We start from the raw sequence: 27015 nt of genomic DNA, 5'->3' as shown, positions 1-27015 counted from the left end.
GTTATGAAATAACATGCCTCTCAACACTTTCTCAATTGTTTTTGTCTCCTCTCTCTCTCTCTCTCTCTCTCCCCCCTTATATATGTGGAGAAAATTACCAAAATACCTCTCAAATATGTGAAAATTTCCAAACTTACCAAAATATCACTTAAGTTTGGATTTAAATTCCCAATATGCCCTTGAAATTTTCCAAAATCTCAATCTACCCCTCGTGATAATAGAAAACATGGCAAAAAAGATAAACCTTTACAAGTTTCTAGGCAAAGCATTCTATTCAATAGATTGAGCATGTAAGAATGCGGATTCTCAATGGTTTTATGGACTCAAGAGATAAAATAACTCTACCATTTTAGGTACATGGGTGATTATCTTTGGCTAACAACTTTCTAAATATGAATTTTTGGTGATGCCTTTTGGACTTACCAATGCTCCAACAACTTTCAACCAATGATGGATAGGATTTTTCGAGAGCATCGATCTTATGTGGACACTTTCTTTGATGATTTTACAGTTTTCTCCAAGGATGAAGCAGAACATCAACACCATCATCTATAGGTCTTTGAGGCATTGCGTGCTCACAGGTTGGTTTTGTATATTCTCTTTGGGGAATTTGGAACAACTCTTTGTTAAAAAAATTGGGAATTTCTGAGGAATATTTTGGCAATTTTCCATGTGTATATATATAGTGGTAGGCGTTTTCACTTTCGCATTTCGCGTTGAAAGTGAGCTAGCGTTAACGCTGGAGCCAGCACCAAGTAAGTGCGTCTTTGCATTTCTTCCTGGAATTTCTTGCGCCTTCTGCTTTAGCGTGTTGCATGTATGCACTTGTGTGCGCGCGCGCACACACAGACACACACAGAGAGAGAGAGAGAGAGAGAGAGAGAGAGAGAGAGAGAGAGAGAGAGAGAATTTGAGGCAACACCGTTATGTCTCTTAATAAAAAACAACTTACCAAAAACTGGGCTTTTTTGCGGTTGGTGGTTGAGGCAGCAATCTTATCCAGGATTTAAACTTCGAGGAGGGAAGCCTTCATAATCAAGCTAGTAAACGCAAGAGATTCTCAGCCTCCTTTTGAACCTGATGACTGTCTGTTGCATGTATATGTTATCCGCAACTCGAAGAAGACAAGCTCAGAGAATGGGAGAACATACATGGAAACCAGGAAACACAAATGAAAAAAAGGCAAGGGAGAGTAGGGTGGAGGCGAGTTCCCCCCAAGTGTCCAGTCCATTTGGTGATCAATGTCCCGTGCACATGTCTCTATGTGCCACGTGGACATGCTACTAATATGTCGTCGGAGCCAAGGTTTGTCTATAGATTGCAAGGGATTTAGTTCTGGAAATTTTGTGAGCTTGTAGGACCTGCTTGTTTGGACAAGTCCATCGTATAGTTTTCACAGTTTGGAACCCTCTTGCATAAACAATTTGTACAGGTATTTGACGGTTGTTGTTACACTATGGTGGGTATCTGGCAACACAAGCATGTACATTAGACCTAGGGGAGTGCATTGGTCAAGTCCTAGGTCAAATCCATCACATATGGCAAGGACAATTCGAAAAACTCTGTGTGCACATTGCACTTACTAGATTGTAGATGGATATCGGAACTTGAGGTGACTTAACCTCCATAGATAGACCACTTATCCTCTCCCTATCACTCAGATTTTTGGGCACCCTGCATCTTTGTTGCTCTCCAACATTTTTGCATGCCATTGTCCATACCCGCATCCCTAGCGTTTTGTGATATCGAGCCTCTGCTCTATATCCGTGCTTTTCAGCCACAAACACTTTTCCGTTTGCTGCATCCCTTAGTGCTCAGGCAACCCATTTCTTCCCTTCCTTGGCACCCCTTTGCTATGGTAGAAAATGTCAAAGGTGCATTGCACAAAGTGAATCCGATGACGATCAAGCCTGCAATTGCGAGCAAGCCTCCTCTCGAACACGGGCATCCAACGGATCTCCAATCTACTACAATTGAACTCCTCTGAATCAGCCTCCGATCATGGCAACTCATCGCAGGCGCCTTGGGCAGCCTGAGATTTCTTACTCTTGCAGGAAACACTGGAAAGAGAAAGACGAGAGAGAGAGAGAGAGAGAGAGAGAGAGAGAGAGAGAGAGAGAGAGAGAGAGAGAGAGAGAGAGAGAGAGAGGGATAGTGTCACAAGACGGGCACCACGTGCCAATATAAAAGAACAGACTGAACAGACTTTTAGCACTTCAATAACAATTGAATTGAGAGAGAGAGAGAGAGGACGTGCGACACAGAGTGGCGGAATTCCACCCCAGAGAGTATAGGCCCCAAACCTTGGCGCCCCTTTCGGTGTTTCTTTATATTGCATCAACACATTACAAGCCGATACTCCTGACTCTGCACCTTCTCCAGGAAGCATGCCAGAGAATGAGCCCTAACCTCATATTTAAAGGCCCTTGGCCTAAAAAGCAGTTACAGTGAAAAGCCTTTAAAAGTCAAAAGCTTCTGGTTTCAAAAGCAATGCCAAAAGCTGCTAGCGTAATTTACGAAAATCCGTACAGCCTGCCACGTCATCAATCAGCGTAATTTCCGGAACTTTCGTACAACTGCCACGTCATCAACCTGCTTCGCAAGTTCTTGTGTGTGTGTGTGTGTGTGAGTCCTACTTTATTTCCTTTATGTCACTTTGGGCCCCATCGGACGGGGTCCCCATAAGTTGGTAGGACTTCTTCTTCTGTTACTTGTTCTTCTTAGGGTTTAGGCCCCCCGGCCGGCATCTGTAAATTGGCTCCATTCTTTAGACTTTGACACGTTAGCCATTTGTTACAGATGGCTTTAAACCAAAAACGCTAGAGAGAGGAGGCTGTTTGGAAAAAAACGCTAGTTAGAGGCATATGAAAAGAGAGAGAGAGAGAGAGAGAGAGAGAGAGAGAGAGAGAGAGAGAGAGAGAGAGAGAGAGAGAGCCCAAGACTGAAGTCTGAAGTCCTGACTCTAATAACTAGTAAGCACTAAAAACCGCACACTCGGCATTGCACTCAAAAGCCGTCATCATCATCAGAGGATGATGAAGATGATGATGACCGAAATAGGGCTGAAATAGGACTGAAGATGATGATGACTGAAATAGGGCTGAAGATGATGATGAGGAGTGAAATCGGCTGAAATAGTGCTGAATTTTTTTATATTAAAAAACACCTTTATGGAACCTATCCGTACGTACTGAACCGTACGGTACGGATAGAATCCGTACGTGCGTATGGTTGCAACCTTGCTTACCTCGAGAAGCTTTTACCTTTTGATTGACAAATGGTTCACTGCGTGACATAACGAAACACATCCTTTCGCATTTTAGTCCAATAAAAGAATCTTTCTATTTTTTCCAGAGTGTTCATTCTCCTGTGCCCACCCATGAGAGAGTCATGAGTATCGTGCAATATGGCTGTCACGTGCACATGGCTCTGTGTGCCACATGGACATACTTCATCGACTGCCAGAGCCAGTTTTCCCCTTCTTCCTAGATAGGGATGTCTAGAATCCGAGGAGGATTAGTACCGTCAATTTTGTGAGCCTGTTCGCAAGACCTGCATGTCCGGACAAATCCATTAGATTAGGTTTTCCAGTTTGGAACCCTCTTGCATAAATGGTTTGTATACGCGTTTTGACAGATGTTATTACACTACGGTGGACATCTGGCATGTCAAGCATGTAGTTCTAGGTTAGAGGAATCCGACGTGCCAGACCGCGCGTCGATCGGATTCCTTGGTGAGCGGATGTGCGACACTTGCACCTAGATTTGGACCTCTTGGACTTATTTTTAATAAATCATTTTTATGATTTATTTGTTGGAAATCCTGGTGGATAGTTGCCCTACCTAGGCCTTAATAATTACTTAAGGCCCATTCCCCACCTATAAAGGGAATCATCTGCCAGCACTTGGAGCAAGGAGGAGGAAGCGCCCAATTCAGCCACAGCCTTTTAGCAAAGGAGCAACCAACGTTTTTTGCAGAGTTCAGCCAGTTGCCAGCGTTTCCAGAATTCAGCCCCATCGCCGGTAGTTCTCAGCCCTACCAGCCAGTGTTTTGGTTTTCAGTCCAAGCGCTGCAGCAGCAGCAAATCAGCCCCTGCGTTTTTTCAGTTTTCAGCATCCTTCGCCGGGTGTGCAAGAGATCCGTAGCGGTTCCCATTGAGGATGCGGTCCGGTACTTCGGCAGCCATTGGTCCCTCCTCTCGGCAAATTCCCTCGCCGAAATCGAGTGCTCCATTGCTATCCATCATCGGCCTCGTCGAGGTCTACGTTTTCAGTCCATCATCCTTCTCACATCGGAAGTGCAAATCAGCCCGTGGTGGTCATCCGCAATTCCCACATCGAGAAGGATCCACGGTGCATCAAATCAGCCCCGGAGGTGCCTCATCTTGAGGAGTTACCGCGGCGACATTCCCTAATCGAGTCGGTAGAGTTTGCATTGAGGTATTGTGTCACAAGACGGGCACCACGTGCCAATAGAAAAGAATAGACTGAATAGACTTTTAACACTTCAATAACAACTGAATTGAAAGAGAGAGACGACACGCGACACGGAGTGGAGAAATTCCACCCCAGAGAGTATTGGCCCCAAACCTTGGCGCCCCTTTCGGTATTTCTTTATATTGCATCAACACAGTACAAGCCGGTACTCTAGACTCTGCACCTTCGCCAAGAAGCATGCCAAAGAATGAGCCCTAGCCTCATATTTAAAGGCCCTTGGCCTGAAACGCAGTTACAGTGAAAAGCCTTCAAAACTCAAAAGCTTCTGGTCCAAAAAGCAATGCCAAAAGCTGCCAGTGCTGGAAGGTGCAGCGGAATGAATGTTGTATTTTCTCAAGATTAGTGATCTTTATTGCTCAAGGTTCCTTTTAGTTCTTAGGGAAAGAGAGAGCTTTCCGTCTTGTAGAGTGCTGTGGTCACGAATGTAAGGATTCTAAGTACTAATCCTCAATTAAGTACTTAAACTCATGATTAAGACTTAAGAAACTTGAACTGTACTCGAGACAAGACTTAGAAGACTCTGTGTTTGATTGATTGATTGTGTGATACAAGGGCTCCTTATATAGGAGACGAAGAAACATAAATGAAAAGACATGTCTCTTGGTGAAGAGACACGACTTTAGACATCCTTTCGGCGAAGAGCTGTAACCATTGGGCGAAGAGTCGCACCCATAGAGCGAAGGGGTGTGACCAGTCGTCGAAGGAGTGTGGCTTTTGGCGAAGAGACACGTCCTTTGGGTGAAGGGGTGTGACCATCCAAGCGCAGGGGTCCTCCTTGGCATGGCACTTCGCGTATCTGCGACTAGGAGTAGATGTATTGCTGTTAACATAGTCACAATCGTGACATTCCCTCCCATTTAAAATAAGAGCCCGTGTCAAAGAAATTACTTTTGATGTTGATAGAACTCTGGAAACGTATTGAATCTTCGAAAATCTTTAGTCTTTGAGTTATCGTAAACCTTTGTCTTGAACCTTTGCCTCTTGCGAAACCTTTTTGCTTTGATTGCTAAATCCCATATCATTGCATTATTCAAAGACTTTTTAGAGGAATCTGGCATAATCAGGTTGACTGCAACAAGAGGTTGATCTTCAAAATCCTGCGTGTGATGTAAGCCTTTTGGTTCAAAATCTTCCTATAATTGTGAAATATTTGGGGAAGAGGAAATCTTCTCAAGGTACTCTTCAAATGGGGTAACTTCAACTTTATGAATCATTGGAGAGGATTTTGGCTTGAGACTGTAATCATCTTCCAATAATAAATCCCAAAATTCTTCAGAATCATCTTTTGGAACTATAACTTCATGACTTGTAATTGGCATATCATCATCCAGTAAAGAATCAAAGAAAGCATAGTCGTCTTCAGACTCGGAATTTGCAACTATATCTTTATCTTTGTCTTTTTCAATTGATTCAGGAGATGTTAATGAATTTAAAAATTCATCAATAATAATATCTGCATCTGCATCAAAAATTATTTTCTCTTCATAATCCACTGTATCATGTCGCTTGACTAGTACACGTGAGGCTTGAATCACTCTTTCCGCATGAGAAAGCCCGTGTAAAGTCAATTCACGTCCATCTTTGAACAAATTGATAGTATGTCCTCGAAAGCTAATTGCTGGATCATATTGGAATAACCAATGTTGACCAAGAATCATGTCGTAATATGATAAAGGCATGACTTCAAAATCCAATTGATCTGCATAAGTTTGAATCTCAATCTGCAATTGTCGAACTGTCTGATCACAAGTCAAAATTGATCCATTTGCTAATATAAGTGAGATGTCTTCTGAGTTGGTAAGCCAAGCTGTTGAACTATCTGAGTGCTGACGAAATTATTCGAGCATCCGCTGTCCACCAAAATATTAATGGAGCGACCATTGAGTAGTCGAAGAAGGCTCAAAACTTGCTTTGAGAGAGGCTCCAAAACTGAAGAATTGCACTGAGCATGCTTCATAAGAATACTCGTATCCTCTGAGACACGAATCGTATTGACCACAGATTTTCCTTAATCCTTAGCAGAATCTGGTTGTTCAGAATTCGATGATGTTTCCGCGTTGGAATTTCTTTTCGAATTAGACGGATTTGGTCTCTTTGGACATTGATACCATCTATGGTCACCACTGCAAATTGTACATAATCCTTCCTTCTTTGAAGTTGAAGATGCATTTGACGAAGAGCCTTGCTGAGTATTGGAATGCCGATCTTGAGAAAAATCACGTTCTTTACCACGATCAAGTGGAGGAACATGTGAAGAAGATCTGCTTTCAGATTGTCGATCTTGAGAATAGAACCTTGAAGTTGAATAAGGTTGCGTTGCCTGCTGTTTGAACCGAGATTGTTGTTGTTGACTTTGGCTATAGTTGTCTCTGCGATCGCGCTGTGAAAAGCGAGCGCTGTTTGAAGATCTGTTACCAGGGAGAAAATTCCGTGTAGGGCGCCGATTATCGCCTAGACGCTCCACATAGGCAATTGCAGCATCCAAAGTGGTAGGGTTGTATTTGTGCACATCATCCTTCAGGTTGGGTTCGAGTCCGTCGATAAAGCTATGAAGTTTATCAGAGGGACTAAGAGTCTCTATCTCCAGAGTTAGCCTTTGGAACTCTGTGATGTATGCGGCCAAGGAACCTGTCTGGCTCAGGCGGCGAAGAGAGGACCGGGCATGAAAATCCGCATTGGCAGGTTCGAACGCCTTGCGAATAGCACGCCGGAATTTATCTCAAGAAGGTGTGTGTTTACCATCAGCAACCCGTCGTTGCCACCAAATAAATGCTGTGTCCTTGAGCAGAGAACTAGCAAGAGTAGCACCCATAGAGCGAAGGGGTGTGACCAGTCGTCGAAGGAGTGTGGCTTTTGGCGAAGAGACACGTCCTTTGGGTGAAGGGGTGTGACCATCCAAGCGCAGGGGTCCTCCTTGGCATGGCACTTCGCGTATCTGCAACTAGGAGTAGATGTACTGCTGTTAACATAGTCACAATCGTGACAACGAACAAAGTGAGTGGATATTGTGCGTGCAAGTGAATGAGACTGAGAGAATGAGAGAGAAGAGTTACGACACCCGAGAGGTTGTAAAACCCTCCTCCGAAGGCCCCACTCTCGTCGGCGAGAGTGGTCTATTCTTTGATTGCACAAAGGGGTACAATGCGTATGCAATGGACAGATGCAAGTTGGACTATGCCGATGACGACGACGACGACTCGATGGCTGAAATCTGTAGGCTTCTAATCATTGAATTAGGGGACTGTTTCGGTGGCTGAAAATGACTGTTTTGGCTGCGTTTTTGTGGCTGAAAATGGGGGATCATCTGCAACCAACTTGGGGGCTGATCTGCTATTGTTCTAAGGCGGAAAACTGCTAGAATCCAACTGCTGAATTTTGCGTTTTCTTCATGGCTGAAAACCCTGTTGTAAAACGCTGATGTACTGCTGATGACCTGCGTTTTAATGGCTGAACCGTGAAGGCAAAACCGCTGCAGATCTTCAAGCAAGTGCTAGCGTTAGTAAATTCTGGGACTGCTGCAGGCTGAATAGCGTTTATGGCTGAAATCGCTGCAGAACTTCAAAGACTGATATCAGCGTTTTTGTTCTTGCTGAAAAACGCTGGGGAATCTGAGATCATGCTGGCGTTTTTGCATGAGAAAACACTGGCTGAAGTGGGTAGGGGATCGCTAGGCAATGGGTGATCTAGCGAAGGCTGAGGGAAGCAAAAACGCTAATGCTGTTGGGTTCTGTCTCGGGAAAAACACCGGGGGTGATGGGAGGTATGGCGATGGATCATAAGGGGGGTACTGCTGAGAAGTTGCCTGTTGAGCGGGAAGCTCCTGCTGCCTCTTCTGCCAGAAAGTGTGAACTTTGGTTTGCTTATATATTAACTTAGCAAAATTGCCCTACCTACTTTTGTTGGAAAGTCACTTAAAAATAATAAGTGAAAATCCCAATAAATAGGAAAATAGGCTAAATGCACTGAAAAATTCCCCTAACTGTTGCTAATGGATTCTGATGGGAATTTCGATGATCATGCTGTGTGCAACCGGAGGATATGCATCTATGCTAAGTGACTGGGCATGCACGGTCTACGAATAGACTCACAAAAGTGCCAGATCTATGCTAATCTAGACTGACTGAACTGATTGAACCCTACTGTGGTGTAGCTTGTCCACGGACACATAGGGTTGGGATGTGTCACGTGACATCCCCTCCTTTTGAAAAAGAGGTACTGGTACCGAACTGTATGGCGTCGATCCGACGTGATGTAACCTCCTACAATTCCTTGTGCTACCTTTTCATCTGGAGTAAGCTTAGGTTTAGCAATTGTGTTAGCCTTACCCTTAGATTCATTGGAAGAATTCTTTGTTGAGATATTGTTGGAAGGTTGGTTAGAAGAGTTATCATTCTTACCATTCTTACCGTTCTGAGGAGTCTGCGAGGTACTTGTGGAAATCTTGTTCTCCTTAGGCTTTCCCTTGTTGTGCTTCATCTCCTGTGCGAGAGCAATCGCTACCGCCTTGTTGAGATCGATTGGATCAAGTACCTCGACATCGTACTTGATATACTCGTCCAATCCAAAGAGAAAAGCCTCTTTGCACTCTTCATTTGACATGCGTAGTTGGGTACCTAGCTGCAAAACACGATTAGAAGAAGACATAACCGGCATACCATTTTGCTTGAGAGCTCGCCAATCGTCCTTCAATCATGCAAGGTACTGAGGTGGCATAAACCGCGCCTTGAGCTTGTCTTGGAAATCAGCCCAACTAAAAGAGAGGGGCGTGAAATCGTTGGTTGCCTCTAGGTGCGCGGCTAGCTGTGCCTCTTGCCATGCGTGGTACCAATTAATGGCATCATCGGCAAGGTACATAGCTGCCGTCAAAACTTTGCTATTGCTTGTCTTCTTAGTTGTCGCAAAGTAAGCATTGAATTGATGCAACCAAGAATGAATAACAGTAGTATCCATCTTACCGTCATACTTACTGAAAATCAACTTTTCTGACTGGGTTGTGTGAATCCGCATCGTGGCTTGCGCCACTTGACGAACTCCCACGATCTTTGCGTGGTTCGGTCTTCGAAGCTAGGATTTGGGCTATAAATTCTTGATTGCGAAGCTCCCTTTGAGCTTCACGTTTGGCCTCCTTTTCTGCTTTGCGTTCTTTTCGTTCAGCGCGCTCGCGTTCGAGAGCAAGTCGCTCTTCTTCTTGTTTTGCGGCAAGCGCAATGCGCTCACGTTCCTGAGCAAGTCGATTTTCTTCTTGTTGTGCGGCCAATCTTGCGTTTCTTTCGTCGCGCTCGCGATCCTTGGCTTCTTGTGCACGGTCCTTTGCTGCTTGTTCTTCTTCTTTGCTTGCGAGTTGTGCCAATGCAACTCTATTCGTTTCTTGTTGTTGTGCCATCATGTCCAACATCGACTTGACCATCATCTCCACAGGAGTGAGGACAACTCGTGGCGTAGATGGCGAAGGGGGAGGGTCAAAAAAGTCTCCTGGTGGGGAAAAATCTTCGCCGCCTCATGCTCATCACTTGTATGCGAAGTATCCATTCCGTTTCGGGTGATGACCATGCACTATAATCTTGGGTTCTGAAGTTCGCGAGGAACTTGGGTTCTTGAGGGTCTTGAGGTTCTTGAGGTCCTTGATTCGTGAGAATCTAGGGTTCTTGAGGTTCTTGAGTTCTTGGGGTTCTTGAGGTTTTCTTTCGCTTGCAAATCGTGTTGGAGAAGGATCTTCTCTTCACCTGAGTTCTACCCTTTTCTGTGGGCGCACCCCTTGGTGGCCTTGCGCTCACACCAAGGTTGCTTTTTCCCACCTCACGTCGATTGGCCGGCCGCTAAGTGCACGGTCCGTTCTCCATGAGTGAAAAGAGACACAAGGGGAGGCTGGACAAGCCCTTCTTTCTTGGGATTCCTGTCACTCTTCAACAAAACACGATTAGGAATCGCCACGCCCAAGTAAACTTGGGTTCGTGCGATCGCAACAAGCAAAAAAAATTCTTGTGGTTCTTTCCTTCAGTAATGCAGAACACTTCCAAAGCTCTGATACCAATGTAAGGTGTAGCGGAATGAATGTTGTATTTTCTCAAGATTAGTGATCTTTATTGCTCAAGGTTCCTTTTAGTTCTTAGGGAAAGAGAGAGCTTTCCGTCTTGTAGAGTGCTGTGGTCACGAACAAAGTGAGTGGATATTGTGTGTGCAAGTGAATGAGACTGAAAGAATGAGAGAGAAGAGTTACGACACCCGAGAGGTTGTAAAACCCTCCTCCGAAGGCCCCACTCTCGTCGGCGAGAGTGGTCTATTCTTTGATTGCACAAAGGTGTACAATGCGTATGCAATGGACAGATGCAAGTTGCACTATGCCGATGACGAAGACGGTGATGACGACGACGACTCGATGGCTGAAATCTGTAGGCTTTTAATCGCTGAATTCGGAGACTCTTTCGGTGGCTGAAAATGACTGTTTTGGCTGCGTTTTTGTGGCTGAAAATGGGGATCATCTACAACCAACTTGGGGGCTGATCTGCTACTGTTCTAAGGTGGAAAACTGCTAGAATCTAACTGCTGAATTCTGCGTTTTCTTCATGGCTGAAAACCCTGTTGTAAAACGCTGATGTACTGCTGATGACCTGCGTTTTAATGGCTGAACCGTGAAGGCAAAACCGCTGCAGATCTTCAAGCAAGTGCTAGCGTTAGTAAATTCTGGGACTGCTGCAGGCTGAATAGCGTTTATGGCTGATGAAATCGCTGCAGAACTTCAAAGACTGATATCAGCGTTTTTGTTCTTGCTGAAAAACGCTGGGGAATCTGAGATCATGCTGGCGTTTTTGCATGAGAAAACACTGGCTGAAGTGGGTAGGGGATCGCTAGGCAATGGGTGATCTGGCGAAGGCTGAGGGAAGCAAAAACACTAATGCTGTTGGGTTCTGTCTCGGGAAAAACACCGGGGGTGATGGGAGGTATGGCGATGGGTCATAAGGGGGGTACTGCTGAGAAGTTGCCTGTTGAGCGGGAAGCTCCTGTTGTCTCTTCTGCCAGAAAGTGTGAACTTTGGTTTGCTTATATATTAACTTAGCAAAATTGCCCTACCTACTTTTGTTGAAAAGTCACTTAAAAATAATAAGTGAAAATCCCAATAAATAGGAAAATAGGCTAAATGCACTGAAAAATTCCCCTAACTGATGCTAATGGATTCTGATGGGAATTCCGATGATCATGCTGTGTGCAACCGGAGGATATGCATCTATGCTAAGTGACTAGGCATGCACGGTCTACGAATAGACTCACAAAAGTGCCAGATCACTGCTAATCTAGACTGACTGAACTGATTGAACCCTGCTGTGGTGTAGCTTGTCCACAGACACATAGGGTTGGGATGTGTCATGTGACAAGTGCAATCTACGGAAATTCGTACAGCCTGCCACGTCATCATGTCAGGGCAATTTTCTGGAAAACTACCACGTCATCAGTTTTGGTGTGTCCGGATCCTGCTTTATTTTAATCCTTTATGTCCTTGGGGCCCCATTGGACGGGGTCCCCATAAGTTGATAGGACTTCTTCTTCTTCTGCTACTTGTTCTTCTTAGGGTTTAGGCCCCTCGGCCGGCATATGTAAGTTGGGTCCATTCTTTAGGGTTTTGCCATGTCATGTAAGGTGCAACGGAATGAATGTTTGAACTTTGCTCAAGATGAGTGCTCCGAATTGTGCTCAAGGTTCCTTTTCGTTCTTATGGAAGGTAGAGCCTTCCGTTCTTAATGAGAGAGTGCAATGATCACAAACAAGTGAATGGACACTGTGCGTGCAAGTGTATGAGACTGAGAGATAGAGAGAGAAGAGAATACGACACTAGAGACGTTGTAAACCCTCTTCCAAAGGCCCCACTCTCGTCGGCGAGAGTGGTCTACTATTGATTGCACAAACTGGTACAATGGGAATGCATGTAACTGATGCAAGTCTAGGCTATGTCTGTGTCGACAACGGGGATGACGAGACCGACCTAAGGGCTGAAATCTGCAACCTTTTATTTGCTGTCCAAAAATGCTACTGGCTGATATCTGTCCAAAAACGCTGTTGTAGCAAAAACGCTAATGTCTGAAAATTGTTGGTGCTTGGTCTGCTGAAAACTGATGTTCCGTTGGGCTGAAATTGATGGTCTTTTAGGGCTGAAACTGAAGGTCTTTTAAGGCTGAAATTGCAGGTCTTCATTGCTGAAAATTGCTGCAAATCAGGAAACGCTAGGCTTGAGAAAAGCGCTAGGTGCTGAAATGTGTGGCGATGGGTTGCTGATGCCTAAAACGCCAGGGCAGGGACTGTATGGCGATGAGGCTTGATGGAAACGCCAAGGATGGGATCTTGGCTTGGAGAGGAAACCACCAAGGTTCTTGCTTGAGAAGTTGCCTGTTGAGCACTAGTGCTCCTGCTGCCTCTTCTGCCAATTAGTGCTAGTTTAAGTTTGCTTATATACAACCTTACTCAATTTGCCCTACCTACTTTCCAACAAAAGTCTGTCAAAAATAGGGAAAATAGGCTAAATGCACTCGAAAATTCCCATGAAGGATTCTGATGGGAATGCTTATGATCATGCTATGTGCAACCAGAGGATACGCATCTATAGTAAGTGATTGGGCATGCACGGTCTACGAATAGACTCACAAAAGTGCCAGATCACTTCTAATCTAGACTGACTGAACCCTTGTCGTGCTGTAGCTTGTCCATGGACACATAGGGTTGGATGTGTCACGTGACATCCCCTCCTTTTCAAAGTGAGGTATTGGTACCGAACTGTATGGCGTCGAGGGAGATCGCCAATAACATTCGGAATCTTGGAAGGGACTCTTCGCTGACCCACTTTGATGTGTGGGTCGTGCAGTACTTGAACTTCATCAAGGTCTGCAATGCTTGCTTCTTTGGGCCGCGCCGAAAGCGACACAAAGTCTTTTGTGGCTCCTTCGATGCTTCAACTTCGTCTAGAGTCATTCTTCTTCCTTCTTCAAGAATCTCCATGGCTGAAAATTCCTGAAACCATTTCCAACACAAAAACATGAACATACCCATTCCATGTAAAGTGACTGGAAAAAATCTTGTCTTCCTCAAAGACTGTGCATGCAATGTAGATGAACAAAGAGACGGAGTGCTAAACCGTTCACCACACACACGCAACCAATGAGATCGAATCTTTCTCTTTTGATCTAAATCAATCAACTGTGGCAATTCACAACGGAAATGCCCATGCTTGGTGCTCATACTTTCTTGTGTTCTTTCTACAATTGTGTCGTGCCAAGGAAGAGACATGGAATGTGACTTTCTTGAATGCATACTTTTCAGCTTTTCATGAAAAATCCGTATACATCCGTGCTCATCCATGAGCGAATCGTGCTCAATGTACAGTACGGCATGCCTTTGGAAAGGGATCACATAAAGACGCTGACTAAAATACAGGAAACGATCAGGAATGAAACACTCGAACAATGCGTGCGTACGAATCATGCGAACACATAATACTTCATGTGAGGGTTCTTTGGACCTAGGCTCAAGAGCCAAGATCGGTTCTTCGTGATTGATCGTCTCTGCAATGAGGTTAGCTTCACTAGGGAAAGTATCAACTAATACATCATCCTTGTGAACAATCATATCATCTTCAGGCAAATCATCATGCTTGTGAGAAATCACATCTTGATCATCATGCAAATTATCATGCTTGGGAAAAATCACATCTTGATCATGCAAATCATCATGCTTATCCTTATCATGCAAATCATCATGCTCATCATCATCATTAAAATCATCATGCTTATCATCATCATTCAAATCATCATGCTTATCATCATGCAAATCCTGTGTGTCATGCTTTGGAGAAGAAGAGACTGAGAGAGTCTCATTCTCCCAAATCTCTTCAATCTTTGCCTGCACATTAGAATTGAGAGAGGAAGAATAAACAACGTTCTTGCCATCCAATTATGTTTTTCTTTTTGCGTACTTGGGATCAAATTCTTTGGCCTCCAAGCGTAATTGCTCGCGCTCACGCTCCATGGCTGCCATTCTTGCTTCGTGCCACGTTGTCATCATGTCCATCATCGTCTTGCACCAAGTCTCCATAGGATCTGGTACAATTCGTGGCGTAGATGGAGAAGGGGGAGGGTCGGAAAAACCTCCTGGTGGGGAAAATTCTTCTTCGCCTCTCTCATGCTCATCACCTCCAAGCGAAGTATCCATTCCGCTTGGAGTGATGACCATCACTGAAGTCTTGAGTTCTTGTGGGTTCTTAAGTTCGCGCGGAACTTGGGTTCTTGGGGTTCTTGAGTTCTTAAGTTCACGAGGAACTTGGGTTCTTGGGTTCTTGGGGGTCTCGAGTTCTTGAGGTTCTTCTTTCGCTTGCAATCTGTGTTAGCGAAGGATCTTCTCTTCACTCGAGTTCTGCTCTTTTCTGCGGGCGCACCCCTTTGCGGCCTTGCGCTCACACCAAGGTTGCTTTTTCCCACCTCACGTCGATTTGCCGGCCGCTAAGTGCAAGGTCCGCTCTCAATGAGTGAAAAGAGGCACACGGGGAGGCTGGACAAGTCCTTCTTTCTTGGGTTTCCTGTGACTCTTCAAAAACACGATCAGGAATCGACACGCCCAAGTGGACTTGGGTTACGTGCGACCTCAACAAGCAAAAAATAAAATTATGTGGTTCTTGTGGTTCTTTCCTTGAGTGATACAAAACACTGCCAAAGCTCTGATACCAATGTAAGGTGCAGCGGAATGAATATTTGAACTTTGCTCAAGATGAGTGCTCTGAACTGTGCTCAAGGTTCCTTTTCGTTCTTATGGAAGGTAGAGCCTTCCATTCTTAATGAGAGAGTGCAATGATCACAAACAAGTGAATGGACACTTTGCGTGCAAGTGTATGAGACTGAGAGATAGAGAGAGAAGAGAATGACACCAGAGGCGTAAAACCCTCCTCCGATGTAAGGTGCAGCGGAATGATTGTTTGCGCTTTGCTCAAGATGAGTGCTCCGAACTGTGCTCAAGGTTCCTTTTGTTCTTATGGAAGGGAGAGCCTTCCGTTCTTAATGGAAAATGCTATGATCACAAACAAAGTGAATGGACACTGTGCGTGCAAGTGTATGAAACTGAGAGATAGAGAGAGAAGAGAGATACGACACCAGAGACGTTGTAAAACCCTCCTCGGAAGGCCCCACTCTCGTTGGCGAGAGTGGTCTACTTATGATTGCACAATCCGGTACAAATGGTATGCATGAGACTGATGCAAGTCTAGGCTATGTCGACGATGACGACGGTGATGACGAGGTCGACCTAAGGGCTGAAATCTGCAATCTTTCTATTGCTGTCCAAAAACGCTATGGGCTGAAATCTGCAAATCTTGTATCTGCTGAATTCTGACTCTATGTCGATGATGACGATGCGACGACGACGCGCTGAAAACGCAGATGCTGAAATCTGCGTTTTCCGGGTTGAAACTGTAAACTTTGCGGAAACTGACCGTGCGGCGAGGAACTGCTGCGGGAAGGTGAGATCTGCGAGGTTTGGGACTTGATCTGCAATGTCTAACTGCTGAAAACTGAAAACGCTGATGGTTCTGGAGTTTCCGTCATGCGATCTTGACGTGACATTGATAACATCTACCTTCCTTAGCATAAATGACTTGTTCTTCTGGCGTTATCTATTCTCCTATAATTCCTTGTGCGGCTTTTTGGACAGGGGTTAGCTTAGGTTTAGTAGGTGCTTTAGCTTAACCCTTAGATTCATTTTGAGAGTTTTTTTCTGAAGGATTAGAGGAAGATTGACTAGAACAGTTACCGTTCTTACCATTCTTACCGTTTTGTGGATTCTAAGAAGTTTGAGAGGTACTGTGAGAAGACTTGTTCTCCTTAGGCTTTCCTTTGTTGTGCTTCATCTCCTGTGCGAGAGCAATCGCTACCGCCTTGTTGAGATCTATTGGGTCGAGTACTTCGACATTAAACTTGATATACTCATCCAACCCATAAAGGAATGCCTCTTTGCGCTCATCATCCGATTTGCGTAATTGGGTGCCGAGCTGCAAAACATGATTAGAGAAAGACATAAGTTGGCATACCATTTTGCTTGAGAGTGTGCCAATCGTCTCTCAACCGCGCTAGGTATTGAGGTGGCATAAAGCGCATCTTGAGCTTGTCTTGGAAGTCGGCCCAATTGAAGGAAAGGGGCATGTCTTCTTCGGCTTTCTCTAGGTGTGCGGTCAACTGTGCCTCTTGCCATGGGTAATACCAATTAATGGCATCACCAACAAGATACATGGCTGCCGTCAAAACCTTGCTATTTCCTGTTTTCTTAGTTGTCGCAAAATAAGCATTAAATTGATGCAACCAAGAACGAATAACATTAGCATCCATCTTACTGTCATACTTACTGAACGTCAACTTCTCAGTGAATGGATTGTTGGAGTCATAATCTCTGCTTGTGCTACCTAATGAACTGCCCACATCTTTGACCGGCTCGGACTTGGAGGTGGGTACCTGTAGCATCAACTCTTGCATGCGTTGATCTCTCTGCTCCTCATGCTCCAACTCCAAGGCCGATCGTCTTTATTCGGCCGCTATGTATTGAGCTTCGTGTGCTTGCTTACGCTCAAGCTCTATAACTGCCTTTCTTTCTTCGCGCTCGCGATTCAGGACTGCCTTTCTTTTTTCGGCCGCCAAGCACGCTTGATCACGCTCGCGATCCAAGGTGGCGTGTTGCTCCTCTTGTTGTAGCATCATGTCCATCATCGACTTGACCAAAGGCTCCATAGGATTTGGTACAACCCGTGGCGTAGATAGGGAAGGGGGAGGGTCGGAAAAGAATCCTCTTGGTGGGGAAAATTCTTCTTTACCACCTCCATGCTCATCACCTTCACGCAAAGTATCCATTTCGCTTCGGGTGATGACCATACGCTGAGATCTTGGGTACTTAAGTTCTTGAGGAACTTCGGGTCTTGAGGTTCTTGAGGTCTTGAGGTTCTTGAGGTCTTGAGGTTCTTGAGGTCTTGAGGTTCTTGAGTTCTTTAGCTTGCAATCGGTGTTTGAGAAGGCTTTTCTCTTACCCGAGCTCGACTCTTCCCTGCGGGCGCACCCCTTGGCGGCCTTGCGCTCACACCAAAGTTGCTTTTTCCCACCTCACGTCGATTGGCTGGTCGTTAAGTGCACGGTCCGCTCTCAATGAGTGAAAAGAGGAACAAGGTGAGGCTGGACAAACCCTTCTTTCTTGGGTTACCTATCGCTCTTCAAAAACACGAATAGGAATCAACACGCCCAAGTGGACTTGGGTTACGTGCGACCGCAACAAGCAAAAAAAATTTCTTGTGGTTCTTTCCTTGATTGATACAGAACATTGCCAAAGCTTTGATACCAATGTCAAATATAGCGGAAGTAAATGTTCATCTTGCTCAAGATGAGTGCTCCAAACTGTGCTCAAGGGTTCCTTTTACTTACGGAAGGGAGAGCCTTCCGTTCCTTTGGTGAGAGAGATTGCAATGATCACAAATAAAGTGAATGCTACTGTGAATGAAGGTGCTAAGAGAGAGAGAGAGAGAGAGAGAGAGAGAGAGAGAGAGAGAGAAGAATACGACACTAGACGGTTCTCAAACCCTCCTCCAAGGGCCCCCCTCTCTATAGTGAGAGAGGTCTATGCTATTGATTGCACAAATCTGGTACAATGGTCTAGATGCAATGGACTTACTGACGAGGTCGATGACAATGACGACGAGGACGAGGACGGGCTAAAATTTGAAAACGCTAGGGTTGAACTGTTGAAATTTGCAAAATGCTGACTTTCTGCCGACTCTGACACTGTGTCGGCGAGTACGATGATGGCAACGACGCGACGACGATGCGCTGAAAACGTAGATGTTGAAATCTGCGAACAGCAGGCTGAATTTGAAAACGCTGGCTGACTCGACGGTACGGCGAGGATTTGCTGCGGGTTTGTGAGATCTGCGAGGCTAGGGGCTGAATCTGCTATGTCCAGATGTGCTGGGCTGATCTGACGTTGGAATCTGCAAACGCTAGGCTGAATTTGCATACTGAAAATGCTAGGTTGATCTGATGCAAAAACGCTAGGGAAATTGCATTCTAAAAATGCTACCTGCTCTGTTGGTTGAAAACGTTGGGGCCTCCTGCCCGTCTTGCTGAGAAGGTGCACTGTAAGTTATTGGAACTTCTTCTGCCTCTTCTGCTAGAAAGTGCTAGCGCTAGGTTTCTTTTATAGTAGCTTAGCAAATTTGCCCTACTCACTTTTCCAACAAAGTCTCTTATTAAATAATAAGTGAAAAATGAGTAAATAGGGAAAATGGGTTCTATGTACTGTAAAATGCTCATGATGGGTAATGAATGTCATGCTGATGATCATGTTGTGTGCAACCAGAGGATATGCAACTACCCTAAGTGCTTGGACATGCACGGCCTGCACACAGGCTCACAAAGGTGCCAGAACACTTCCTAAGCTGACCTGAACCTTAGACCTAAAGTAGCTTGTCCACATGCACATAGGGTTAGATGTGGACGTGACAATGATTCATGCTTTTCTAGACTGTGGGACCGTGTACTGAGATAGATTATGATACTTTGTGTTTTATCCTCTTTCAAAACATGAGAAAGAGAGAGAGATTAATGGCAAAGACAAAATATTCTTGTCACAATGAAGAACCACGGGAGGTGTCCCTTCCACTATGTGAGAGAGAGTGTTTTCTTTCCAATCAATGTGTGGATTATAACCTTTAGACCACTTGATGCCAAAAATCAATTCACATCCTTTAAGAGGAGAAACCACAAATCTATGACGAAAATTGACATTTTGAACTAACACTGTCACATCAAGACATTCATGCGTGAAAGAAGAGTGCATGCCAAGAGCAAATCGAGAGATCACAATGGGATCTATTGGAAGAGCTTCTAAACGTGCGCTCTTCACGAGATAATCACTAATCACATCATGCATGCTCTACCCGAATCAAACAAGATCACAATGCGTTTGCTATTCACATGACAATAACACTGCATGAGAGACTCATCTACATGATCATGAGAAACTTCGGACACATTAGTGTTCTCAATGAGTGCATTAATAGATGATGTGGATTCTGTGAATTCTTTTGGTGCTTTCTTGGGACAAACTCTTTTAATGCGACTTTTAGTGTGACATTCAAAACATATTCCATCTCGTGCATATTCTGCTCGTTCTTCAAGAGTTAACCCACCTCCCAAGATTCCCTTGAGCAGATTTTTCATCGGGCGTCAACTTAGGGGTGTCCTGAGTATTAGCCTTTCCTTTATCATCATTGTGAGAGTTCTGTGCTCTAGGTGTAGAAGAAGAATTACCGTCATGCTTACCATTGGTCTTACCGTGCGGTTGAGTTTGAGAGGTACTCGACTTGCTCTCCTTCGGCTTGCCTTTGTTGTGCTTCATCTCTTGTGCTAAGGCGATTCTGATAGCATCATTGTAGTCCTTAGGGCTGAAAACTTGCACATCGAGATTTTGTACTCGTCTAACCCAAAGAGGAAAGCCTCAATCTGCGAGATACATGGCAGCCGTCAAACCTTTACTATCACTTGTCTTCTTGTTAGTCGCAAAGTAAGCATTAAATTGATGCAACCAAGAATGAATCACAGATGCATCCATCTTACCATCATAACAATTTCTTGTGGTTCTTGTGCTTCGTTCCTCAAGTAATGATACAAAACACTGCCAAAGAGCTCTGATACCAATGTAATGTGCAACGGAAGTGAATGATGGTGTATGGCTCAAGATGAGTGATCAATGGGTGCTCAAGGTCCCGGAGATCAACGGGTTGAATCTAGTGCAGGCGTGCACTGCACAAGAGGGGAGTTACTCTGCTTCTTTGTCACAAATTACCTAGATGGAATAAAGTCACTGACTTCCTTTGGATTTTAGGGATACTGATGGGGCTGACAGTATTCTGTTGGATGACTTTATGAAAGAAGTACTTAGAACTGGGAATTCTCGAAATGAATCTGATATACTTGTGCTCTCTCATGTGAGTAGTGTTTGAGTGCATGTTTGAAAGACGAAATGACTGCAACATTTCGGTCTTGTGATTCTAGAGAGATGAGATGGACATGATAGCAATAAGAATTAGTCAATCGAGACACCCGTGGAGATCTGGGATAGATCTAGATGTGACTGCTAAACACGTTGCCGATTGATCATGATCCAACATCTCGATAGATGTTGTAAACGTGATTTGAATGTTCAGTGTGAACGAAGTGTGTGATTTGTGGACTGCATGCTATGTGAATATATTGTCTTTAGGGGATGGTCATGAGCATGGTTTGCTTGATCGAAATGTGAAATGAAAAGATATGAATTTGATAGTAACCCTAGTAGAGCTTGTGCTTTTGCAAGTAGAGCCTGACTCTCCACTTCTTTTGTTTCTTCAAGCTTGCACAGGCGTTGCTTGAGTTGAGTGTTCTCCTCAATGAGGTCTTGAATCTGAGCCTCAAGGGCTGCAATCCTCGCCTCTTGACGGGCCACCGGGTCCTTCTTTGGAGCAGCTGCCACGGCAAGAAAGGTCTTGCGGGTGTTGGCTATCGGCGTGGATGTCATCCTATTGCCGAGGTGGGATAGCACCCTTAAATTTGTGTTTATTTGAGTGGGTGTTTGATCTTCTGTTGCTCGACTTCAGAGAGTGGGTATTTCTACCATGGCAAGGCAAAGCAAAGCCACCTGGTCGCTCAAGCTTGGCAAGAACTCCACCATAGCTGCGCCCCTACACACAAACTGGATCTGATGCAGAAATACGAGCGATTGAGCTAGCTCATTCCACTGTTGCTCGATTGAGAGAGAGAGAGAGGGGCCGCGGGGGGGGGGAGAGAGAGAAGCTAACTGCTGGAAACGCAGGGAGATGGACTCGCGCGTATGGTTGTTGTGTTGGGACTCTGCTCAGGGATCGCCAGGCAGGCAAACGGCTTCTGTTGATTGGGGCGGGGGGGCGAGGCTATTCTTAACGCCTCCCACAAGTCTGCCCCTCACCCTGGGGGGACACAGGAGAGCAGTTCGGGTTGCGGCTAGGGCTCTGTTGCTCGAGAGAGAGAGAGAGAGAGAGAGAGAGAGAGAGAGAGAGAGAGGTGAGTGACACACCCGATGGGGTCCCAACCAACCCTCTCGAGGGTCCCCCCACACTATTGCCGATGTGGTATTTGCTTTTGATTGCGTAAATGGAATGTACACGCATGCAATACCTCAAGTGGAGACTCTACTAACTTGAATGATGATTGTCGCCACAGTAACTCCTCAAGACGAGGCACCTCTGGGGCTGATTTAATGCACCTTGGGATCCTTCTCGATGTGCGATTGCGAATGGCCACCAAGGGGAAGATCTGGGGGTGAATTGCGCTCCTGATGTGAGAGGAATGAAGGGCTGAAAACGCAGATCTCGATGACGGCGATGATGGATAGCAATGGAGCACTCGATGCTGGCGAGGAAATGGCCGAGGAGAGGCTTCATGGGCTGTTGAAGTACCGGACCGCAACAGAAAGCTTGGGAGAGCAGATCCGAGCCACTTTCCCGCGAGGGAGAGGGATGAAATCTGAAAACTCTGAGGCTGATCTACTGTTGGAGCTAACGCTAGGGCTGATCTAGTGATGGGAGACGCTAGAGGCTCTTGATGCAAAAACGCCAAGCTGGGCTTTGCAATCAACTAGCGCTAGGCTAATCTAAGTGGAAACGCTAGGCTGAGTACTCCCTTTATAGGGTAGAATTTCGGGTTATGAACCAACTAAGGTCTAGGTAGGGCAAAACCTTTGTCAAATTCCTACAAATAAATCATAAAAATGATTTATTTATAAGTTTGACTAGGAGGTCAGTTTCTTGGTGAAACTGTCGCACATTTGCCCACTTGGGAATCCGATCGACAAGCATGACGTGCATATAGTTTCAGGTTAGAGGAATCCAACGAGCCATTCCACGAAATGTCCACCATGGTGTAACATCTGTCAAAACGCGTGTACAAATCATTTATGCAAGAGGGTTCCAAAACTGGAAAACCTAATTTAATGGACTTGTCTAAACATGCAAGTCCTGCGAACAGGCTCATAAAATTGCAACTATTAATCCTCCTAGGATTCTAGACACTTCTACCTAGGAAGGAGGAGAAAATTGGCTCTGGAAGTCGATGAAGCATGTCCGGGCACACAGAGCCATGTGCACATGACATAAAACAACCTTTTTGGTTGAACACACCCTTTCGTGTATATGTGGTGGCAATCGGCAACCGGGTGAGCCGGTCGCTCCCACGCCACATGTCAAGCACGTGGACTGCCCAAGTCATAGGCAGTCCGAATATATATTCAAGGCCGTACGTGTGCAGCTGTAAGTCGAAATGACACAATGGATTCATCTTTAGTAACTGTTAGCTCGACTATTTATCTGGCATTTGAGGTTTTGTAGTCATTTCTTTGTTGTTTGACATGTCTAGGTATTGTTTGTGGTATAGGACATGCATGTGGATTAATAAGTGAACTTCGGTACTTCTGCACTGTCTAACCTTTTAGTGCACTCACAATCAGCGGTGACATGCAAGGGAGGCTACTGAACCTCTGTGCTGATCGGCCATCCCAATCTTTTACATCCAGGATCATGGACATGATTAGCGATTCATCCCATACAGGAAAACGGTGCGCGTTTATCATTTTGTTGAATTATGTCACGAAGACCTTGCTACACAAGCATCCAAAAATACCCCAATCCCATTAAGATAAAAGGTTTTGTTTGATTATGTTTACAGGTTGGCACCTTCAGGTAGCTCGTTTGACTGCTTTCCAGATGAAGTCATAGGTATCATTTTGTCCCACATGCCTTGCGTTCGGGATGTTGTGATGGCGTCAGTGACCTGTCATAAGTGGCAGGAAGCTGCTTGGAATTACCTCTACAGACTAAATTTCATAGAGTCCGATTTTGTCAGTCGTGGTACGGTGATGACCCGGATCAGTAGGGAAGCGATAATCTCAAAAGTGGTGATGAAGACAAAGTCTTTGCGTGAGTTGTCAATCTGTATGTACAGAACGGTTAGTATTCAGGCAGTGCCACTGATAACGTGGCTTGACTTCACGAAGAAATCACTCACATCGCTCACTCTGGAGAATGGAATACAACCAAACTTGAATCTATTGGACAGTTTGGGTGGTGGGCAATCAAAGTTGAAGTGCTTCAAGTGGGAGTCTCCTTATATACGGACGATTGACTCAATTAGGCATAGCTTTCAGTCTCTGGTATCACTTTCCCTTGTTAGACCGAGTTGCACGCTCTCACCTAAAAATCTGCAGGAGTTGTTGTGCATTTGTCCCAGTCTAGCGTCTCTACGTTTGGAGGACACGCACATCTATTATCAGGCAGATGCAACATGTCAGATGAAGAGTTGCTCTTTGAAAGCTCTTAGTTTACATGGAGGCTTTGAGGGGATTGACCATGTTGTGCTATTCATGGAGTGTCTAGACCTTCTAACCGTAGAGGGGGTTACATTTCAGTCATTAAAACTTGTGCAGGAGAGGCAAAGTTGTTTGCAGAATCTGACAATTGAGCATGCAAATGTAGCAGCATGGGATTTAGGGGAGTCGGTAAACTCACTTCGCACTTTCAACCTTAATCAAGGTGATGATCTTGCAAAAGAGTGGCCACGATACTATCAATTGATTTCGACAGTACGAACCCTCCAAAAGCTGCAGTTAAGCGGTCGCATGCTTACTATACATGAAGGTGTTAACCTGAATGAGATTGCAGGTGCATTCCCAGAGTTAAGCCAGCTGGCTGTTAACTACGAGCATGCTCCTAGAGCCTTCATGGCCTGTAATTCGGCGTATTTCAAGAAGTTGGTTATCCTCAAGCTGTCTGCCAACACAATCAATGAACCATTTGCGTTGTGGATTGCCCAATTTCTGAATAGGTGTGCAAGTTTGAAGAGACTTAAGATTGCTGGTGAGGTTTGTGAAGCCAAAACTCGATATATGAAGTCCTTGTGCATGTTCAATGCTGCAATAATCGACATTATGCGTTCCTACCCTCATGTGAAGGTATCCTTTGACTTCTATTAAAACTGTCAGTCAGGATGTTATGCATAAACGATTTGTAAACTTGTAAACATTTTATAAATCGAGGGTTGTAATTATGTCAGAGAACCCATCACTTTTTGGCTCATGCTCCTTTTAGTGCCTTCAGTAATGCTTTCTGTGGATTTTGTCAAAATGCTTTGGGTTGCTATTTGCTTGTGTATCATAGCAGCATGAGCGATAAGTTTGGACATCACACATGTACTTAAATCAGGCACTTGTGCGTAAACAGTGTATGTCAAGTGTCAGTATGCATGGGTGAGAATTGTGGTGTCATGCCATGGCACTGAAGCCTTAATATGTGAAGCTTAGTGCAAGTTTTTTGGTAAGAATTCAGGAGTGCTTCTGAACTTGCAAGCTTGCCGTGCACCTCCTCTATTTTGCTATGCACTACCTCTTTTCCATTGTCGTTCTAAGGATTAACGGCACTCATCTGCCCAATGATTTTGAGAGTTGCCCTAGTAATCATAATTCTAGGCCTCATTATATATATATCACTTGTGTGCACCTAATTAATACTTACCATTCTTAATGATACTACTCCCTTGTGCATATACCGAAGGTACCAATTTGGCCATCCCATTATCGAAAACCATGTTTTCTTTTCATCCTATATATACCCCATAATAAATAGTGAGCATAATATCAGTACTAGTCATTATATTGCTACAATAGCCACCTTCAACAAATACAACTTCCAACACTGTGGACCTCTAAAGATCTGTAATGCCATGAACTTCTCAGCTCTCAAACTTCCAGAACTTACCTATGTTGCTGAATACAAGGTCTTGTTACGTCTGGTTTTCAAAATTTAGGTTTATACAAAATAAACTTTGGCTCTCTTATGACCAACATCCATGCTGTGTGTGTCTCAGCGCTCAAGAAACATTTTTTGTGGACCCGGCTTTGGAACCTTTTCACACAAGGGATAATCACACTAAAAATTTCATATTATAACTAAAAATTCCATAATTTGAACCAGCTTGAGAACCTTCTTGCCCAAATTTGAGCCGGCCATTTTTCATTTTGAACAGGCTTTGGATAAAGTGAACCTATCTTTTCCCGAGCCCTGGTGGGTGTGTGTGCACGCGCACACATATATATTTTGCAATAAAATTTAGGTTCTACTAAATAAACTTTGGCTCTCTTATGACCTACATCCATGATGTGTGCGCGCGCATACATATTTGCAATGTGTATTCATGACTTGGACAACTTTTGTAAACAAAGGATTCAATAATGGATCCAAACAATTGCTAACCGTATATTGAAGTGGCTATTTATTATGGCCTTTTTGACGTTAACCCAATCAATCACTCTGAAATTCTTGGCGTTACTTCTCAATTGGGTTGGACACTTGCTTTTGGTTTGTTTGTTGAATGCGTCTCCCGTTTTGTTTATCATAGATATCATTTACATAATTTTTATGGGGTTGTATAAAAACTTCTTGTCTTTGCTCTACTCATGATCTTGTCTTTGCTTCATCATGATGACATGCTAAATGCCTTGTTGTCAACAATGTTTTGGTATTGCTCACATCTCACATGCATCACCTTGTCTTTTTTTGACTCAATTCAAAAAAATTATTGAAAGATAGTACGCATTTGATAGGCTTATGCCCCTCTTGGAAAAAACAAAGTGATAATGTACATTGATATGCTTGGTCCAGGCATGAAACACAAGGTTCCTCGCAATAGCTATTCAACTTTGATTGTCTAAATAAATAGTGGTCGACTGTAATGAAAAACCAATCTCCAAAAGCAATTCTTGTAACCACAGTGACTTACGTGTAGCACTATAAAGAACAGGATACTTTGCCACTATGGAAGATAAGGTAATTGTGGGCTGCTTCTTGCTGCTCCATGAAATTTCTCTTGATCCAAAAGAAACGGTGTAAATCGTAGTCGAAGATCATCCATCTGGATCTCAATCTCAATCGGAATCAATCCGTCCTCAAAGAGTAATCTTGTAAGTCTGTACCTCTAGCGGCATACCAAATGCCAACAAACAACTCCTTCAAATACAGCAAGATCCTAAGAGCTGCTCCAAACAAGGCTTGGTGGGCTTTTGCATGGATGAACTGAGAAGTGATGTCAAAACAAGTGTTGAGCAGAGAATCACCCAGTTTTCAAAACTATAGAATTAGCTACTTCTAAGGGGTCATATAGGGGCAACTTGAGGTTGCAATCTATCGATAAAGAGATATGTCTGCGCCTAGTCATTCCAAAACCCTTCAAAAATTATTGGACACAATGCTGTTTGTTATATGTCCAGTCTAAGAAACTAATGAAGCAAGCCCAAATCCACCATCTTAAACTTTGTGTGATACTACATAGACGATAATAAGTGTCACCAATCCTTCCTCTGTGAAAAGATATAATATGGTTTACAAAAGAACGATGAAAGGAATGTGATAGGAAGAAAGAATCAATCTTCTGGCATTATGTTCAAGGAGCTTTTACTT

General features: G+C 44.4%; 1 protein-coding gene across 1 annotated transcript; it reads left to right on the top strand.

Moving 5' to 3' along the window:
• Nucleotides 1–650: 650 nt before the first annotated feature.
• On the top strand, nucleotides 651–24615 carry LOC147433032 (F-box/LRR-repeat protein At1g67190-like). The gene is made up of 3 exons (XM_086492784.1): nucleotides 651–755; nucleotides 23016–23123; nucleotides 23234–24615. Exons 2-3 carry the CDS (start codon nucleotides 23023–23025, stop codon nucleotides 24534–24536), a joined length of 1404 nt encoding a protein of 467 aa, XP_086348910.1. The 5' UTR covers nucleotides 651–755; nucleotides 23016–23022; the 3' UTR covers nucleotides 24537–24615.
• The last annotated feature ends 2400 nt before the right edge of the window (nucleotides 24616–27015 follow it).

Source organism: Adiantum capillus-veneris, chromosome 20 (genome assembly GCF_014529385.1).
Source record: "Adiantum capillus-veneris isolate H3 chromosome 20, ASM1452938v2, whole genome shotgun sequence".
Taxonomy (NCBI): domain Eukaryota; kingdom Viridiplantae; phylum Streptophyta; class Polypodiopsida; order Polypodiales; family Pteridaceae; genus Adiantum; species Adiantum capillus-veneris.
The sequence above is the reverse complement of the archived record's forward strand: the minus strand, read 5'-3'. Positions and strand labels throughout refer to the sequence as shown.